Source organism: Bufo gargarizans, chromosome 5, assembly GCF_014858855.1.
Source record: "Bufo gargarizans isolate SCDJY-AF-19 chromosome 5, ASM1485885v1, whole genome shotgun sequence".
NCBI lineage: Eukaryota > Metazoa > Chordata > Amphibia > Anura > Bufonidae > Bufo > Bufo gargarizans.
Window position 1 is genome coordinate 429188277 of NC_058084.1, and position 21159 is coordinate 429209435.

Consider the following 21159-nt stretch of genomic DNA (forward strand, 5'->3'; position numbering starts at 1 on the left):
CAAGGAACTGGGCTACGCATGCGGACAGCACACAATGTGCTGTCCGCATCTTTTGCGGCCCCATTGAAATGAATGGGTCTGCACCCGGTCCGCAAAATTGCAGAATGGGTTCATACGCCTGTGTAAATGGGCCCTTAGAAAAATATGGCTGCATTGTTCCATAAACAGCACCACACCTGTCCATGGTATTGCAGCTCAGCTTCATTGAAGTAAAGCTGCAATACCATAAAAAACCTATAGACAGGGGTGACATTGAATTACTAGCCCCCAAAACTCTAGTCATTAATTATTTAATACCCAGCTAACCCTATATTGCTACACAGAACATTTCTAGTTCAGATTTACTACAGAATCCAACCCATTAATAAAAATATAATTTTTATATAAAAAAAAATTGTAAGGAACTGAGATTGCTTGCATGCAGTCTAGAAGTGCACAGCCTCAAATTAGGGATGCCTGCTGTATAAGTCTGTATTACAATACCAAAATACTGTTATGGGTCCATATTTGTTCCTACGAAATCCATGAGGAAATGAAAAGTTGTGTCATGTTCTACCGCCTGCTGTATTTTGGAGCTAATGAAAGAATATGGAATAGCCAGGGGTGGAATGACCTTAGACCCTACAGGGACATTTTCCGGTGGGCCGATGACCAGGGGGCCACCAGTGCCCTCCTCACGGTCGCTGGCCAGGTACACAAAGATGTAATGCTAATTAATTAATTAATGCCAGCAGCTGCAGGTACCCTCCTGAATTGATAGGGCGGTATTTTATGCTGCATTGTGGTATTTGGTTCAGCTGGGGCGGTATTTTGTGTTGCGCTATGATATTGCTGCCCTGCCTTCTTCTGTTGTCCCTGTTTACTTGTCATTTGTGTCGGCCCTGCCTACTTATGTTGCTCCGCCCTCTGTCAATTTGGACTCGCCTACAACATGGGGCCACTTTTAAGTTTTTTCCAGGGCCACTTTAACCCCAGGCCTCATGTAGCAACTCACATAGTGCCTACGCCTCTCTGTACAGGCTCAGAAGTCCACGATGCCTAATGATCAAATCAGCCCCGTCTACCTGTAGAATATTGATTTTTCCGATGTGCCTAAAATATGATAAGAAAGTCATGCAAAAGAAAAAAATATTTTATGAAAATGTTTATTTCAACTGTATCTTTGGAATGTAGTAGTCATCGTTTGGGAATTAAGTTACAGTTCTATTTGATGTGATATTATGCAATTCAATGTCCAAGAATACAAATGTCGTTCAAAGTTAAGGCTTTGCAGTTCATTCCAAAACAACAGTTTACAAGTGTCATATTGTCATACAAAATAAAAATTTCTGTAAAAAAATTTGCACAAAATTTCATGATGATACAAAACATGAAGCCATAATATACCAGTAAAATGAAATCATTTTACTACAGAAAATTTTTTTTTTAATAGTTTTCAATAAAGAAAAAAAATATGTTATTTATACATTTTAAAAATTATGAAACAATCTAAAACAAATATAAATGAACAATTTTCTTTAACACTGCCTTTACAAACAAATCCCTTTAATTCCAGCAGAAGGGGGGAGGCGGCAAAATAAACTTCCAAGCAAACGTTTGCCAACCCTCTCTGGCTGGGAAAGGGTTAATAATGTTATCAACATACAGTTTTAAATATAGTTTTCAGTGCAAGATTTCTTTCTCTCAGTTCTAAAGATTCAGTATCATTTTCCCCAGAATCACCACCTCCATTGGTGCAGATAGGATAAGAGCTCAAATTTACTATGGAAATTTGTTGGAACTTTTTTGGCCATTAAGTTTTTACAAAGGAATAAAAAAACAACAACACAAAGGTAATACACAATATATACAAATGCCCACAGAAATCGAATCAAAACTCCAGCAACAAGTGTGTGCTGCTTTCAAGGTGCTAGAAGAGTGGCATGATACAACACTTTCTAAATGAATAACTTTTTACAATTTTTAAAAAAAATTATACACATGATTTGTATCTTGTGCCTCTGTTCACACTACTGTCATAGCTTCTATTTTCAATGGAACCTTGACTAGTATGAGAAATAATTTTCCCAATTAATCCAAATTAATCCTGAGAGATCCCCTTGGCCTATAATGGGACCCATCAGGTTCCCTTGGGCCCGCTGTGTTTGTGACATCATGAATAGCTCAGCAGAAGACTATGCTATTCTTGCCATCACACACTTCAAAAACTCTACTCCAATGTGACCAGAGCCTATGAAAATATGACAAAGCCAATCAGACTCTAGATAATATTGTTGAAGAACAATAGTTTTATGCTACTTTTCAGAAATGTTTTCATAAGCGCTTGTAGTGTAGACCATCACTTTTTGACTTTTTGAATTGAGCCCCCAATTTGGAGAAATAAGCTTGTTGCACCCGAGGCTTTACTCATTGTCTTCCAGGCCGTGCCCCACCACTTTGTCTGACAGGGCCAGGCAGTGTAGACATTCTCATGTCTGGCCTTCAAGTCTAACGGCAGTGTGTTTGGCGCATGTGCAGTACATGACTTGAGATCGCCGGACTGATGGAATCTGTCTGCACATCTGTCTGACGATAACCAAAGATGTGGGGGTGTGGCCTGGAAAGAAAATGTGCAGAGTCTCAGGTGCAACAGCAACACCCTCGTTGTACCGGGGGGCTAATTAGTATAAAATTAAAAAGCTTATTTCTCCCAATTTGGGGCTCATATCAAGATGGGAAAAGAGCATTAGAATCTTCTTTCAAGTGCACATCTCCACAGGCTGATGGTTTTATGCCGAGGTATGTGGTCACAGATTCCCTTTAAGGTTAGTCATATAACATAGGACTAGCTAAAGTTTGAATGTCACATTGGTGAGTACTAACAGTCGTTTTGAGAGAAGGTCAGTTACTTTAGTGGAGGTTAATCACATCAGAGGAGGTCAAGCACATGGAGGAGGTCAATGACTTGGGATCTCCTCAGATCTTGATACTCTCTCAGTAACTCACCTTCATTGCAATGGAGAGGAACTAGCATGTATGATCATCTCTCCACTGGAAACTGGGACCTTCTCATTCTTGACTATTCCATAATATAGCCAGATAGGACAATTGGGACCCAAAATAGGACAGAATGAGTGACTGAAAGTTCACAATTTTGTACAGGGAGGTTCTAAAATGCTAAGTAAACCCTTTTCAATGAATGAGAAGAGGGAAGAGTGGTATTCATTGCTGGCAGAGTAGGCAAGGATGGGTGAAGTGTCCCATAGACCTCCACTGTCATGAGACATCTGCCTGTCTCTTTTGCCCTTAGTATTTTTGCGGTGTGACTAACCTATAACAATCACTTTGGAGTTTTTAGCATTTAAAATTTATTCCTGTCTCTTCTTTGCGATGCTGTAGGGATGTTAGCAGCCCAGTACCATATATGACAGAGCACAAGGCCATTTCTCCACAATTTTATGACATCATTTTGGCTGTGATTTTATTATAACAGTTAATCCTGTTTTGAAATCACTAGCACGCAAGACACCCAGACCTGTATTTATTGATCACCATAAGAGTGGCCAGGAAAGCTTTTCCTGCAGGTTCATATTGTGGTCATAATTCACAAATCCATTTGCTGTCCCAGCTTTCTGCTCTCCAGGAGCACACGAGACCAGGGCAGATTTTAGAGCAGAGGGAACATCTAATAGTCTAAGGTTATAAAGAAATAATAAATAATAAATTACAATGCTACTAGCTGTGAGTAATTTGAAGTTAAAAACCCAACAAAATTCTATAAACGTGATGCATACCAACAGGTACAGGGAGAACATGGAAGCTGTGTAGAAAGTTGTGAGAACAAGTGGCAACGGCACAAAGTAATGACTATGGTACCAATAGAAACAAAATGTTAAATTCACCTAAGTATATAGTCAATTAGTTTCTAATATCATATGATCTCATGACAATTTTACTTCAAATATGAACCAATAATCTACTCCAAAACGTACATTATGAGGTCTAAGTTACATAGGTCCATATTGATAATGTGATTGCCCTACTGAGACAATCCATAATCAGTAGGACTTCATAGGAAATGAATTAGAATCTATGTCAAACCCATGGCCCCATGGAATATTTTGTATTGCGCTACTTTCCTCAACCCCAAGTAAAATCAAAGACTTAAAAGCTATGGACACCTTTGGGGAAATTTATTTTATTATTGCATTCTACTTATTTTGAGCTAAAAGGCATTTTCCCAATTGGTCGTTATTAAAAAAAAGTAATCAATTTGTCTTCTACACACTTCAAAACTGCATCTGCAGACTGGTGCTTCTCAGTGGATCCATCGAAGAGCTGCTCTGATGGCTTGATCTGGTAACCCTTATTTCTAGTTCCCTGACAGCTCATAAACACTAATTTCAGCTAAAGTCCTATCAGTTTGATCCTAATTTAGCGTAAATGAGCATTTATAAGCTGTGAGGAAATTAGAGATAAGAGCTACAGGTTGAATCGGCAGAGAAGCTCCCCGATGGATTGATTGAGACACAAAAGAGACAGTCTGCAGATGCACTGAAAATGAAGACTGTAGAAGACAAACTGTAGAAAGTTTTTTTTTTTATAAAGACCAGTTGAAGAAATTATTTTTAACCCAAAATAAAAGGCAATCATGAAAAAATTGTCCCCAAATGTGTCCATAACCTTTACAATTCAAATGGTTGACTAAACTTAGTAGATTTGGTCTAAGAGTTATTTCATAGTGTGGTACAGAAACAATGATGTCACGTATCTACAAGGTAGACACCAACTTCTATTGGTCTAACGGCATTGAGATACAACACATTACTGTTCTTCACCATAGGTATTATATAAGCACTTGACTTTTTGGAAAAATGATACCGAAGCTTCTGACCCCCTGACAGAAAGTTAAACTTTGTAGGGTAAATGTCAGAACTTTCCCTTGTTCGTTCTAAACAAAAAAAATGGTTTTCAGCAACAGAGCTGCTTCTTGCCTCTGAGTCAAGGCTAAAAGCTTTTACATTGTCTACTCAGAGGTGAGTACAAATTGTTAAATACATTCTATAGAGAAGAACACAAATTGAATATTGCAGCTTTCTTGTACAATAACCTTGTGGTTTTGACTTAAAAAAAACTAATGAAAAGAATTGATATTCAAAAAGAAAAGCTTTTTAGCCAAGTTGATGGTTTATCCAAAGCCCTTGCCTGATGGAGGTCATCGGAAAAAAATGACCACTCTAGTACACAGTTATTGACAAGGGCCTATGATAAAAAAAAGAACATTATTCTAATCAGTGAGAATACAGTCAAAACTAGCACAAACACAAAAAGGCACTTGAGAGGACATCCACTAGCTAGTGCCGCAACATTTCCTCAAAGGGTAGACCATTACCCCCCTATTGCTGTTGCATTCGATGACGGTGCATGTACTGTATAGACGTTTTCAAGCACTATGCTTCAGAACAACACTGAAACACAACGATAATGGATAGCTTTGCTTCAAGAATGCCAAAAAACATCATAGTGGCACATTTTAGGACTTCCTAAGCCTTTGTTACAGCACAAACAGATATGCACAAACACGAAATAGTCGTGCTGCGAGTCCAATGATGTGTAGGGATGCAGGATACATAGGTCTATGTGCCCATCCAAAGCACCTCCCCACCGAGTGTTGTCGCGTGACCGCTTTCTGGGTTCTGTGCACAACCAAGAAGTATCCGCAGCAGGAAACAGAACAAAACGAAACAGAGGTTACAAAACCATAAAATCGATCATAATTGGTCTCAACACCAGCATCGGATTATCCATAAACGAAATAACGAACAGAAAAGCCAGCTGTACATGATTCAGATTGTATATACGTTCATAGTTTTCAGGTATATTCACTGAAGCTCCTGAGAGAAGTTTGGCTTCACGACAACCAACGCATTTTTTAGCCTAAACAGTAAAAGATCATCGGTCCGCCTTCACCAAGGTTGATTTCAGTCTTTCCACCAAAAGTACTACATTTCCTCCCGTCGTTTCATGCCTCTGAATATGTATTTTGTGTGTTTAGTTTGTCCTTTTTCAACTTGACACCATCCACAAGTTCGAAATTGTAATTTTCTAGGGCAGACAAGTTTCTCTGTGATATTACATGGTGCCAACAAGCACAGTAGAGGACCACTCCACATATAGCACCTAGGAGTACCCCCAGGGCACTCATTGCAATGATGGTGATAAGGATGGGGTCCAAGTTCTTCAGTACACCGCCCGGATGTCTGATGACCGTGTTATTCGAACCAGGATAATTAGGTGTGATACCTGAAACAAGGAATGAACATTGTAAGTGTCAACTATTTATGGGGTTATTTTAAATGACCTGCAAAAATTTTACACAGTATTTTCAACTTGTGGGTGTGCTGGCTCCACACACGAGTAACTGCTCACCCCTTCCATCATGTATGACTAGTTTAAGGTACGCTTCAGACAAGACTAAAATATTGTGTTATAGCTACTTCAGGCCTGAGGGGGCAGTGTATGACACATGGATTCAGAGAATCCCTGTGTCATGCTCCTCCCCCTTAGGCCCTGCACTAAGTATAGCACAGAATGTTGTCTTGTTTCCTTTAAAGAGTCACTGTACTTTCACACAATTTCAATTAATAGAGAATGGTGTAACTAGAAAATTTCTAAATTAGTTCATTAAAAAAATAGGCCTGCATCCACCTGAAAAAAGCTGTGCAGTCATGGCCACTAGAGGTCTTACTTTCACCTAATTTGCAGTCCACTGCTTGTGGTCAGGCAAGATCTGTCCCTGGTAACAGAGACTCAGAAGATGGCTGAGAGAAAGTGGGAGCATGTCCGAGCTAGCTGAGCTCCTGAGCCTGATAGAACCACTGCATATACACTGCTTCTAAAGAGCAGAGAAGCTCCTGTGTGTCTGTAAATCTAATCTCTCCCTTATCAGTTTTTTGAGCTCCCTAGAAGAAAACATACATAGTGGGAAGTAAGTGTGGTCACAGTATACAGTACTGGCAGATTCAACAGAAGGGAGATGTCCACTGCTTCTGAGTGAAATGTATCTATCTGTGCAGGGAATAATATGGGCGAGAGAGACTGTAGGAAAGAAAATACACCTGTTCCTTCACAGTTATGATTATATAACAATATGCAAACTTGTTTTTTGAAAACTCAGGTACACTTTAAGTCTATATTTGAAGCCAAAGTATTCTAAACTGTCAAAACCCCATGGATGAGGGAAGGACTGCAAGTGACCTGGTTCCTTTGAAGGGATTATTTTAGGATGACAACCTTAATCTTTATGCCCTGCTAGAGTATATGGATGTCATAGAAGGTGATCCCTCATCTATATGCCAGAACAGAGCACTGGCCTGGATGTTTCAGCCTTGGCTGAGAGTCCTACAGATGCACTGCAGGTACATTATTGGTGACTGACAGCTATCTCTGCATCACTAAACATAGAGCATTAGCTGTCATTCAATAAGCCCACATGGCTCCTGAGCACACAAAGAGCAGAGGTTTATATGAATAAATTACAAACTATAATGAATCTTTTGCCATAAAGCGACATATCAATCTGCTCAGCTCCTCCTGCTCTATAACCTGCTGCCTCCAGATTGCACTGTATTTTCCTTTCAATGTAAAGATTTAAACAGAGAGATAATATCTGTCGTATCAATCACGCATTGCAGCTGCATATTGTAGAGAAGCCTAAAGCAAAAATAATGCTGTGTCTGAGATAACTGCTCAGCCGAACCCGCATCAGTACAGTATTGCAGAGCTTGTCTACCATAATGCTCTGGATTCTGGAGCCCAAGGGGACACATTCCCATCAGATCAGACATTCGGCACTCATGCATGATGTATCATCTCGTGGTAAGGATATTTTACTATTGACGTTCTGCCGTGTCCTGTAAGATGTATAATGAGGATGTTGTAAAATGTCTTCCACATCCTGCCAGTGCCAACATCTGCTGCCAAGCGCCATTTACAGAGATCATCTATTAAGGTTGGGCTAATGGGGCAAGAGCTGCGTGGAGTGAGACGAGGGTCTGGCATCACCAAAAAAGAGACGGCACAAGCCAAGATCAAGACAAGGCAAAGCAAGTTGGTAGTGTTTCTACTAATGTTTGTGTAAAGTATTGGAAAGGTCACTGGATAACCGGATGACAGGCCGAACTGGATGGACAAATGTCTTTTTTCAGCCTTATATACTATGTTACTATGTTACATGCAGCCATTTGCAGGGTGTTTTTGCCCGATGCACCGGCTCGTTATTACTCTGTTGTGCCATCTTGCTATCATCGCTACTGCCCCACCCTTATGATGATGGTCCTGCATAAAACGTACCTTGTATTTCATTTGTTCGGTCCACGGTACCAGCTCCAGATTTTGGTGGCTCAGGTCCTAAATAACCCAACAGAGCATAATCAATACAACTGTATTAACAAGTTATAATCTACTATAAGTGAAGGTGACATAGACATGGTCATATTAACCACTTACCGCTACGCTAACGCCGAAAGGCGTCATCTCTGCGGCGCTCCCAGGCTACGCTAACGCCGATTGGCGTCATCTCGCATGAGCCGAGATTTCCTGTGAACGCGCGCACACAGGAGCGCGCGTTCACAGGAACGCATAGTGCACAAGTTCATCTGCAGCCTGCCGGCCGCGATCATTGGCTGGCAGGCTGTAGATTTGTGAATCGTCCAATGAAATGGTTATGTCAGACGCTATTTTGAAAATAGCGTCTGATATAACTGCTGCCTGGTCCTCTGGTGGTCCCTTTCGCTTGGATCGACCACCAGAGGACACAGGCAGCTCAGTAAGTAGCACCAAACACCACACTACACATTAGATATTACCCTGTCATTTATTAACCCCTTATTTAGCACCTGATCACCCATATTAGACTCCCTGATCACCCTGATCACCCCCTTGTCCACCCCCTGTCATTGATCACCCCCCCCTGTAAGAATCCCTCATCCCTGCCAAGTAGTTAGCTACTTGCTAGGTAGTTTAGCGCCCACCGCACCGCACCGCAGTCACCGATTAGTCGCTGATTAGCGTCATCGCTGTCGCTAATCAGCACTAGTACTATATAGTATCTGTAAGTGATCAATACTGATCGCAATCAGATCTATATAAGTACATTAGGGTCACCTTAGGTTCTACAAAAAAACGCAGTGTTCGCCCAATCAGGCCTGATCTTGTGCGCACACTTGCGTTCAGTCCGCCCCGCCGCAGTGACAGAATTTTTTTTTTCTGATCACTGCAAAAACACCGTAAAATCGCTGCGGCGCTATAAAGATTACTTTTGAGCTTTTTGGATCTTTATTAGCGATCGCAGCTTTACTTCGCAAGCACTCCCTTTTACTAAGCAGGTTTGATCTTTTTCCTGGGTAGTCTCAGAGGAATACCCCCTAAATTTAGTGAACCCAAAATGTCAAACAAGGGGTATTCCGCTGAAGAGGCCTACAGGATTCTGGCCGTGATGGATGAAAGCGATGGGGACGCCTCATCCGCTGAATCCAGTGGTTCAGAATATGAACCTGTAGACAGCAGTGGCACTCTAACGGCTAGTGAGGATGACGAGGTAGAGGTCCCTGCTACGGCCAGACGTACCCGATCCCATGTAAGAGTTCTGCCTACCCTGCATGATGATCCTCATTTGCAGCAGAGTGGTGCTAGCGCTGATCTTGTTTATGGTGCGGCATACACCAGCAGCGCAGCACAGCCTGGACCTTCTACCAGCACTGCCGTATTCCCTGGTGAAGTGGCGAGCACCAGAAGGGCAGTTCCAGCTGGTACGGTGGCACGTGCAGTAACTCCCCTGTCGCAGCCACCGAGTTCACAGGTCCGTAGAACCCTTAGTCTCCCAGAGGTGCTGGCAAATCCTAATTGGCAATCCCCTGATTCCGCCGCACCCGTATTGCCCCCTTTCACCACCCAGTCTGGAGTTCGCGTGGAGACGGCTCATTTAGGATCGGCCCTTCAGTTTTTTGAGCTGTTCTTCACCGCGGATCTCTATGACCTAGTTGTGGCAGAAACCAACCGCTACGCCACACAGTTTATTACCGCCAATCCGGAAAGCTTCTATGCCCAGCCTTTCCGGTGGAAACCAGTCACCGTTTCCGAGTTTAAATTTTTTTGGGGCCTTCTCCTCAGCATGGGTCTAACTAAAAAAAATGTATTGCGGTCATATTGGTCTAAAGACCCAATACATTTCATGCCCATGTTCTCTGCTGCAATGTCTAGGGCACGTTTTGAGGCCATCATGTGCTTTATGCATTTTACGGACAATAGCACCTGTCATCCAAGAGGCCACCCTGCTTATGACCGGCTCCATAAAATTCGGCCCCTCATAGACCATTTGTCATCCAGATTTGCAGATGCGTATACCCCTAATCAAAACATCTGCATAGACGAGTCCCTAGTACATTTTACCGGGCGCCTTGGCATAAAACAGTACATCCCCAGCAAGCGCGCCCGGTATGGGGTCAAACTGTATAAGCTCTGTGAAAGGGCCACAGGCTATACATATCGTTTTAGGGTCTATGAGGGAAAAGACTCAAAACTGGAGCCGGTCGGATGTCCTGACTACCTGGGGAGCAGTGGCAAGATTGTCTGGGACTTGGTGTCACCCTTACTCCACAAGGGGTACCACTTATACGTGGACAATTTTTACTCAAGCGTGGCCCTCTTTCGGCACTTACATCTAGTCGGAATTCAATGCTGTGGCACCGCGCGACCTAGTCGCCGGGGCTTCCCCCAACGGCTCGTTAGTACCCGACTTGCACGGGGGGAGAGGGCTGCCTTGTGTGACCAAGAACTGCTCGCGGTGAAGTGGAGGGACAATAGGGACGTTTACCTTCTGTCCACCATTCACGCAGACACGACTGTCCAAATTGAACGGGCAACTGGAGTCATTGTGAAACCCCTCTCTGTCCACGACTATAACCTTCACATGGGAGGGGTGGACTTCAATGACCAGATGTTGGCTCCCTATTTAGTTTCCCGCAGAACCAGACGATGGTATAAGAAGGTGTCTGTTTATTTGATCCAATTGGCGATGTACAATAGTTTTGTTCTCTACAGTAAGGCTGGGAGAACAGGATCCTTCCTAAAATTCCAGGAAGAGATCATTTCGGAAATCCTGTATCCAGGAGGGTCCGTGCCCCAAGGCCCTGATGTAGTGAGCCGGCTACATGGCAGACACTTCCCGTCTGTCTATCCTGGTACCCCAACTCAACGTTCCACAAGAAAAAGATGTCGTGTCTGTAGCAGGGGTGGAATAAGGCGTGACACCACCTTTTTTTGTCCTGACTGTCCTGACCAGCCTGCCCTATGCATAGGGGAGTGTTTCCGCAAGTTCCACACTCAGGTACACTATTAGCATAGGGATTGCGTACACAGGACAGGCACACAGGGGTCTTAGGGCCCTTTCACACAGAGCTGCCACAAACCTCTCCTTTCACCTGGGACAAAGTGCATAATGTACTTCGCCGCATCTCTGGGCGATTTGCGCTTTGCACATTGTCCCATGGGGAAGGAGAGGTTTGTTCAATAAAGGTAAAAAAAACAAAACAAAAAAAAAAATCACCGGTAAGCAAAAAAGTTATTGTTCTGTTTCAAAAGTTTATAAAAGTTAATAAATTTATTGCGTTGCGGCCTGTTTTTTTTTTTTTTTTTTTACCTTCTAGGTGGACCAAGCGATCAAGCAGCTGCAGCACTGATGTGCATTCTGACAGAAGCATTGCGCTGCTGTCAGATTACACAAAAGTCAGTGTATGCGGCGCTGCAAGACGAGATTTCTACTCTGCAGTAACAGATACGTTTGCCGAGGCATACGAGCTGAGGAGGAGGCGGCGTTCCTATGCTTTGGCAAACACTTTGTATATATAAAAAAATATAAAAAATCCCGGCAATGATTTATTCATCCACATCGATTGATGTGAATGGAGAAATCGGGTTTGCCAGGGCATACGAGCTAAGTGGGTATGGATGTTGGGCGGAGCTCCTATGTCCTGGCAGACGCCTTTCCCCTCCTTTTTTTTTTGGGCAGAGATTTTTTCATCCACATTGATCGATGCGAATGAAGAAATCTGTGCCGTTCATTTTTTTCTTTCAGCCCAGAGGCTGAACGGGAAAAAAATCTCATTACCTGTATGCTCAATATAAGGAGAATAGCAGAAACTCCTAATGCTGGCCATACATGTAATGATTGCAGAGACCCTCAAATGCCAGGGCAGTACAAACACCCCACAACTGACCCCATTTCGGAAAGAAGACACCCCAAGGTATTTGCTGAGGGGCATATTGAGTCCATGAAAGTTTTAAATTTTTGACCCAAGTTAGCGGAAATTGTGAGAAAAAACTAAAAAAAAATCAATTTCCGCTAACTTATGCCAAAAATGTTTTTTTCTATGAACTCGCCATGCCCCTCATTGAATACCTTGGGGTGTCTTCTTTCCAAAATGGGGTCACATGTGGGGTATTTATACTGCCCTGGCTTTTTAGGGGCCCTAAAGCGTGAGAAGAAGTCTGGGACCGAAATGTCTAAAAATGCCCTCCTAAAAGGAATTTGGGCACCTTTGCGCATCTAGGCTGCAAAAAAGTGTCACACATGTGGTATCGCCGTACTCAGGAGAAGTTGGGGAATGTGTTTTGGGGTGTCATTTTACATATACCCATGCTGGGTGAGATAAATATCTTGGTCAAATGCCAACTTTGTATAAAAAAATGGGAAATGTTGTCTTTTGCCAAGATATTTCTCTCACCCAGCATGGGTATATGTAAAATGACACCCCAAAACACATTCCCCAACTTCTCCTGAGTACGGCGATACCAGATGTGTGACACTTTTTTGCAGCCTAGGTGGGCAAAGGGGCACATATTCCAAAGAGCACCTTTAGGATTTCACCAGCCATTTTTTACAGATTTTGATTTCAAACTACTTCTCACACATTTGGGCCCCTAAATTGCCAGGGCAGTATAACTACCCCACAAGTGACCCCATTTTGGAAAGAAGACACCCCAAGGTATTCCGTGAGGGGCATGGCGAGTTCCTAGAATTTTTTATTTTTTGTCACAAGTTAGCGGAAAATGATGATTTTTTTATTTTTATTTTTTTCCTTACAAAGTCTCATATTCCACTAACTTGCGACAAAAAATAAAAAATTCTAGGAACTCGCCATGCCCCTCATTGAATACCTTGGGGTGTCTTCTTTCCAAAATGGGGTCACATGTGGGGTATTTATACTGCCCTGGCTTTTTAGGGGCCCTAAAGCGTGAGAAGAAGTCTGGGACCGAAATGTCTAAAAATGCCCTCCTAAAAGGAATTTGGGCACCTTTGCGCATCTAGGCTGCAAAAAAGTGTCACACATGTGGTATCGCCGTACTCAGGAGAAGTTGGGGAATGTGTTTTGGGGTGTCATTTTACATATACCCATGCTGGGTGAGATAAATATCTTGGTCAAATGCCAACTTTGTATAAAAAAATGGGAAATGTTGTCTTTTGCCAAGATATTTCTCTCACCCAGCATGGGTATATGTAAAATGACACCCCAAAACACATTCCCCAACTTCTCCTGAGTACGGCGATACCAGATGTGTGACACTTTTTTGCAGCCTAGGTGGGCAAAGGGGCACATATTCCAAAGAGCACCTTTAGGATTTCACCAGCCATTTTTTACAGATTTTGATTTCAAACTACTTCTCACACATTTGGGCCCCTAAATTGCCAGGGCAGTATAACTACCCCACAAGTGACCCCATTTTGGAAAGAAGACACCCCAAGGTATTCCGTGAGGGGCATGGCGAGTTCCTAGAATTTTTTATTTTTTGTCACAAGTTAGCGGAAAATGATGATTTTTTTATTTTTATTTTTTTCCTTACAAAGTCTCATATTCCACTAACTTGCGACAAAAAATAAAAAATTCTAGGAACTCGCCATGCCCCTCATGGAATACCTTGGGGTGTCTTCTTTCCAAAATGGGGTCACTTGTGGCGCAGTTATACTGCCCTGGCAATTTAGGGGCCCAAATGTGTGAGAAGTAGTTTGAAATCAAAATCTGTAAAAAATGGCTGGTGAAATCCTAAAGGTGCTCTTTGGAATGTGTGCCCCTTTGCCCACCTAGGCTGCCAAAAAGTGTCACACATCTGGTATCGCCGTACTCAGGAGAAGTTGGGGAATGTGTTTTGGGGTGTCATTTTACATATACCCATGCTGGGTGAGAGAAATATCTTGGCAAAAGACAACATTTCCCATTTTTTTATACAAAGTTGGCATTTGACCAAGATATTTATCTCACCCAGCATGGGTATATGTAAAATTACACCCCAAAACACATTCCCCAACTTCTCCTGAGTACGGCGATACCAGATGTGTCACACTTTTTTGCAGCCTAGGTGGGCAAAGGGGCGCATATTCCAAAGTGCACCTTTCGGATTTCGCAGGCCATTTTTTACAGATTTTGATTTCACACTACTTCTCACGCATATGGTCCCCTAAATTGCCAGGGCAGTATAACTACCCCACAAGTGACCCCATTTTGGAAAGAAGACACCCCAAGGTATTTCGTGAGGGGCATGGCGAGTTCCTAGAATTTTTTATTTTTTGTCACAAGTTAGTGGAATATGAGACTTTGTAAGAAAAAAATAAAATAAAAAATAAATCATCATTTTCCGCTAACTTGTGACAAAAAATAAAAACTTCTATGAGCTCACTATGCCCATCAGCGAATACCTTAGGGTGTCTACTTTCCGAAATGGGGTCATTTGTGGGGTTTTTCTATTGTCTGGGCATTGTAGAACCTCAGGAAACATGACAGGTGCTCAGAAAGTCAGAGCTGTTTCAAAAAGCGGAAATTCACATTTTTGTACCATAGTTTGTAAACGCTATAACTTTTACCCAAACCATTTTTTTTTTACCCAAACATTTTTTTTTATCAAAGACATGTAGAACAATAAATTTAGCGAAAAATTTATATATGGATGTCGTTTTTTTTGCAAAATTTTACAACTGAAAGTGAAAAATTTCATTTTTTTGCAAAAAAATCGTTAAATTTCAATTAATAACAAAAAAAGTAAAAATGTCAGCAGCAATGAAATACCACCAAATGAAAGCTCTATTAGTGAGAAGAAAAGGAGGTAAAATTCATTTGGGTGGTAAGTTGCATGACTGAGCAATAAACTGCTAAAGTTGTGGAGTGCCGATTTGTAAAAAAGGGCCTGGTCACTAGGGGGGTATAAACCTGTGGTCCTTAAGTTGTTAAGGCTCCGTACACGAACATGGTCATATTAAAGGGGTTGTCTCACTTCAGCAAATATCATTTATCATGTAGAAAACGTTAATACAAGGCACTTACTAATGTATTCTGATTCTCCATATTGCCTCCTTTGCTGGCTGGATACATTTTTCCATCACATTATACACTGCTTGTATCCAGCGGTTACGACCACAAATCCATCAGCGGTGGACGTGTTTGCACACTATAGGAAAAAGCACTAGCGTATGTGAGCTCCCACGGTCCCGGCCACCAGAGAGGCCTGTGGCTTTTCCTATAATGTGCAAGCACGACCATCGCTGATGTATTGCAGGGTGGTCGTGACCATGGAAACGAGCAGTATATAATGTAATGAAAAAATTTATGAAGCCATCAAATGAAGCAATATGGATAATAACAATACATTAGTAAGCGGTTTGTATTAACTTCCGCCACATAATAAATGCTATTAGCTGAAGTGAGACAACCCCTTTAAGGCTGTCGGTTGAAAAGATCTGTAACATAGCCCAGTCTAGCTTGCCTTAGTGGAGCCTGATATGCCTCACATTTTATACAAAGATTTCTTCCATGGTCCATCGGATGCCGTATTGGCGTTATGCCATGGAGCAATATCTCCATTATACAGTATGGACAGATGCACCATGTGGCGGCACACAGAGTGATCATGGTAATGTGGAGGTGCAGAGACTCTGTGTGCCTCCATAAAAGGCTGAACCATCTGCAAGGGGCAAGAAGAACAAAAATAAGGCTATTTTAACAGCTGCTTATTCCCCTCTCCCCCTTCAGAACACATGCATGCTTGGCTTGCCCCCAATCGTGAACATATACTGTATAGCGGGACCTAGAGGGGTAGCTACAGCTATAGCCGTAGGATAGCCAACTAAAGTGTACGGCCAGCCTCTGTCTTATTTCTGTTTGTCGGGCAGTTGAATGCATCATATTGCTCCCTGTTATCAGACATTTCAGAAAGTCAATGTTATGCATTAATAGACAGTTTCATACCTTTACAATCTTCAGGAGCAATTTTATTAGCAATAGCGATATCATCCACCGCTATTCCTCCAGTACTCCCCATGCCAATCTTGCCCTCAACCACCACCTGAAAAAATAGTATTAAAATATATTAAATTTTAAGCAGCCAGAACATGTAAATAACATTCTGCCCGGTATCGCAATATACAGATTAGGGGCATCTCATCGGGTCCTAGTGTTCTGTAGATGTGTCATTCTCACAATCCTACTCCTACTTTCTCCTCTAGGTGGCAGTAGCTACATTCACTTTAGGTCTCATGCACACATCCATATTTTTGGTCTGTGTCCGATCCACATTTTTTTGTGGATGGCACACGGACTCAATTATTTCTAGGGGCCCGCCAAAAAAACGGACGTCATCAGTGTGCTGTCCGCATCCATAAGGCCAGACGGAAAATGATAGAATCTGTTCTATTCTTTATTCATTTTGCAGACAATAATAGGCTTTTTTTTACAGTGGGTTCCGCAAAAATTGATGGATACATATCAAGTGCATCCGTATTTTGTGGATCTGCGATTTGCAGCCCGCAAATTGCATAAGGTCGTGTGCAGGAGGCCTTCGGCTCACTTTTAGGTGCCTTATAGCAACTGGATATGGAAGGGTCAGTCTAAGATGTACTACACAGGATACCAAATACTTGAGAACCCCCAATCTTCCTACTCTAGGGACTGTCACACACAGGCCCTGGTGCCTCCATTATTATACATGATACATAGTAGCTACAGATTTTGCCCTGGGGCACAGGGACTTTAAGTTACCCCTCTGGATGTATGTGGAATATCTGGCAAGTGCCTGAACCAATAATTTCACGACATGATAAATATTGGTCACAAATGGTGAAGCCAGGTCACCATGATGCCCTTGTGGGAATTAGTCCTCCCAGAAGTACACATACTTGCTTCCTGTGGAAGGTCGCTAACATAGAAACAGAAAACCACAGCGTTTCACCGTACCCGGTATGGCTTTACGGACTTGTACAGGGGAACTCGAGCTTCTCGCCACATGTTGTGATACTTGCTGTCGCCACCAGCCGCCCAGAGCACTTGGTCGAAGCTTTCTTGTCTTTCGTCATGTAGTTTTATACTCAAGGAACCAACTTGGGATCCGGATATATGGTACCAGAATGTCATGCACTGTGAGGAATTCATGGAATCCACAACAGGGCTCAGGAGGCGGGCGACTTTTCCCCTATGTCTTTCATCAGATTCGGAGTAAATAAAGTTGCCATCTCCTGCAAAAAACAGAGGGATTGCATTTTAGTAACACACTGGCTCTGGTATGGTACTGTATGGCACTGATATGGTACTCTATGATACTTGTAAAGTACTCTATGGTACTGGTGTGGTACTTGTATGATACATGTATGGTACTCTATGGTACTCATATGGTACTTGTATGATAGTTGTATGGTACCCTATGGTACTGATATGGTACTTGTATGATAGTTGTATGGTACCCTACGGTACTGATATGGTACTTGTATGATACTTGTATGGTACCCTATGGTACTGATTTGGTATTTATATGGTACTCTATGGTACTGGTATGGTACTGGTATGGTACTTTATGGTACTGAATGGTACTTGTATGGTACTCTATGGTACTCTATGGTGCTCTATGGTACTGATATGGTACTTGTATTGTACTTGTATGGTACTCTATGGTACTTGTATTGTACTCTATGGTACTTTATGGTACTGGTATAGTACTTGTAAAGTACTCTATGGTACTTATATGGTACTGGTATGGTACTCTATGGTAATTAATGGTACTTGTATGGTACTTGTATGGTACTCTATGGTACTTTATGGTAATGGTATGGTACTTGTACGGTACTGGTATGGGAGTTTATGGTAATATTATGGCACTGGCATAGCGCTATATGGTAATAGTATGGCATCATTTTTACTCATGTTTTAATGCTCTTTGTTGGCTATAGAACAAAAGATGGTGTATGACCCTCTAAATTGATACAGAGCCTTGTAAATACATAAGAGTTAAAGGGGTTATCTTTTTTTTAAACTAAATTAGAATCCTATTTAAAAAACAAAACAAAAAAAAACCACTACTCTTCTTCTGTCCTCCTCTCATATAGTGATGATGTTCTTGTTTCTAGACGGCCAGCACTTCACTGCTATCGTCGCTCCGTTGCCTCAGTGGTCAGAAGCTGTACTCACTGCTGTCACCACTGAGTGCTGATGCCAGGAGTACAGCAATGAACCACTGGGGCCACTGACTGGCTGCAGTGCTCAGGTGCTGGCGCTTGTAAACTACGACTAGAAGCATCTGTACTGCATCAGAAGGGGATTGAGGATATTAGTAGTTTTTTTTTGCTTTATAGTACATGCAGCTCTTTTTATATCATTTAATGGGGATAGCCCCGTTTCATGACAGAAATATGGATGCCTCCAGCTACCACCAAGAGCTCAGTGCACTCTGTTCTATCATTGACTTCCATTCAGTAAGCTCCTAAGCTCCCTCTAGTGGTGTCTGCAGGTAGCCAATATTTTTTTTATTTAACTCTATGCCTATGCACAAGATTTTGTAAAGTACAAAGTGCTACAAAATATATTAAAAATTATCCAAACACAATTTGGAACAGGTTTAGATATTCCCTTTAAGGGCTACATTTTCACGAAAACAGTTTGCTGTGATTGGTTGAAAAATATATATAAATATAAAAAAGGATTAAATATAAAATCTGTGAAATAGTGACGCCACTGTGCTCAGGACCAACTGTGTGGAACAGATAACCAGTCTGTTTAATGCTTAGCTGCATGAGATGTCTGCGGCTCACTGTCCAAAAGGAAGAAAATTTGGCCGTTCAAGTACATTAGATCATGTTTCATTAGCGGCTCAATTCATCAAACGCGGTGTTAATTTTCTGCCCACTGCCCATCAAACAGTAGGGGAGAGAATACAAACAATGGAGTAAATTGATATAAATCACCCCTTTTATGAGAAAGCTCTTGTTTAACTCATGTAACTGAGCGGGATTCAGGCGTGAACCATCACTGAGTCTGCAAGAAAACTCCCTCGCTCTACTTTATCCTGTTATTATGTGCGGTACCTACAGTTAAAGGGGTCGTGCCATGAATACAAGTTATCCCCTATCCACAGGTTATTAGATAACTAACCGATTAGTGGAGGTCTGACCATTTGGATCCCGCCAATCCCAAGACTGGGGGATCCTGTTCTCTCATCCTAATGGTGCAGCCATTAGAGCATGCGCAGTGCTGCTCAGGATCGGCAGGGGTCCCCGCAGTCCCCTGAAGATAGGGGATAGCTTCTAATCATGAAGGAATCCCTTTAATGTCTACAATATAGTAAATGTGGATATCCCTCTTCACTGGGAGCTTCTAGATAAAGCCATGTACATGGCAGTATTTATAGGATAGTTGGCATTGTATTCCAGAGCTACATTCGCAATTCTGCTGGCTGTCATTGGAAACAGTCGACAACCTTGTTGTCAAACACACCCCTTTAATGTAGTGGGAAGGTCAGTGTTAACTAAACAAGCTCATTGTATAGTGCTTGAATTAAAAACTCGATGCAAACCATTCTGGGGCCAGCAAAGATTAGTGGGAGAGTTCTGCTCTGAAGCCTGTAGATATGTGAATACAGTTATGCATTGCAGTATGCAAATCTCCATAAGAAAATATTGCATTCCCCAAAGGTTGTAACTTAGTGGAGATTAAGCAATGCAATGAAATGCAATGAAAATGTAAATTATAATCCATTTTCTTTAAGATACCTAAGACTCAATATATTTCCAAGATGACTGTCTAGAGTCCAATATGCCATAATTCTAATTGTTTTCCAAAAGCAAATAGAAATCTGTGCACTTCCACTAGATGGCAGTGTTTTTTTTAAATCATAATACAATGATCATCCACAAGCATAAGCAATGAGGGGAAATAACCATGAGGGGAATTTTCAAAGTCACTTTTCTTTTAAATTTGAATTGGCGTAATTTCTGCCATATTTATCAAAATGTTGCATGAGGTTATAATTAATTTGGCGCAGCTTTGAACATAACACTTCTGTCTAGAGCTGCTGCTCCGTCCCCTACTTGGAGTAAGATTAGACCTTTATTGGAACTTTTTAAAAGGTGGCAGTTGATAAATCTGAAGAGCAGCTAATTAACAAAACTAACCAGTTTTAATTTTCCACTGACTTTTCAAATGTGTCATGAGCGTCGTAATTTGGAAACAGTTATTACATTTTTGACAAAGATGGTGTGAGCCAAAAATTTAGACTTTTTGATGCCAGTTTTCTATCACAAATGTAATAATGATTTCCCGCCAATATGTTTGTTCCTTAGCAACTGAATTCTAACAAACCATTTTGAAGATAATTAAAGGGATGATATCATAGATCATTTTTATGCCAAAAGACCCAAAAAGCCGATTTAAAGTAATTTGCAATGTATTTAACACAAAAACATCATCATCATCATTTTATATTTCCATTTGTCCTTCTTGGTGCAACTGTGTGCTGTTAGGGACCAGTCCTGACAAAATCAGTTTCCTTTCCCCTCTGGCAGCTGAAAATATAGGGGGTCATTTATTAAGAACGGAGTTTTAGACGCTTTAGTCTTAAAGGGGTTATCCAACACTAAAAAATGCTCCACCATATGCTGGGCCCCTCACACTGAGTCTACTTACCTGGCTTCCTGCGCCGCTCTTTGTCCCCGCACCGCTGCTGCTTCTCCCCGTTTGAGGATGAAAACATCCGTTGTAGGCGGGGGGGGGCAGCCAATGGCACGTGATAAGCCTCCCTAGTGTCATCCGCGATACTAGGGAGACTCGACCTCATCCCCGCCTGTAATTGGCTGCTCCCCCCCGACACTGGATG

At 41.9% G+C, this 21159-nt stretch overlaps 1 protein-coding gene across 2 annotated transcripts in view; it reads right to left on the minus strand.

Annotated features, from left to right (window-relative positions):
• Window positions 1-1129: 1129 nt before the first annotated feature.
• The window catches only part of NRP1 (neuropilin 1), a 161146-nt gene continuing 141116 nt past the window's right edge, over window positions 1130-21159 (minus strand). The window contains exons 15-18 of one of the 2 annotated variants that reach the window (XM_044295243.1): window positions 17256-17533; window positions 16272-16368; window positions 8332-8388; window positions 1130-6282 (exon numbers count right to left, since the gene is read on the minus strand). In XM_044295243.1, the coding sequence (XP_044151178.1) occupies window positions 6002-6282; window positions 8332-8388; window positions 16272-16368; window positions 17256-17533 (713 nt within the window). In that variant the 3' untranslated portion in view covers window positions 1130-6001. The remainder of the gene's footprint in view (window positions 6283-8331; window positions 8389-16271; window positions 16369-17255; window positions 17534-21159) is intronic. The other variant, XM_044295244.1, reaches the window with a different exon arrangement.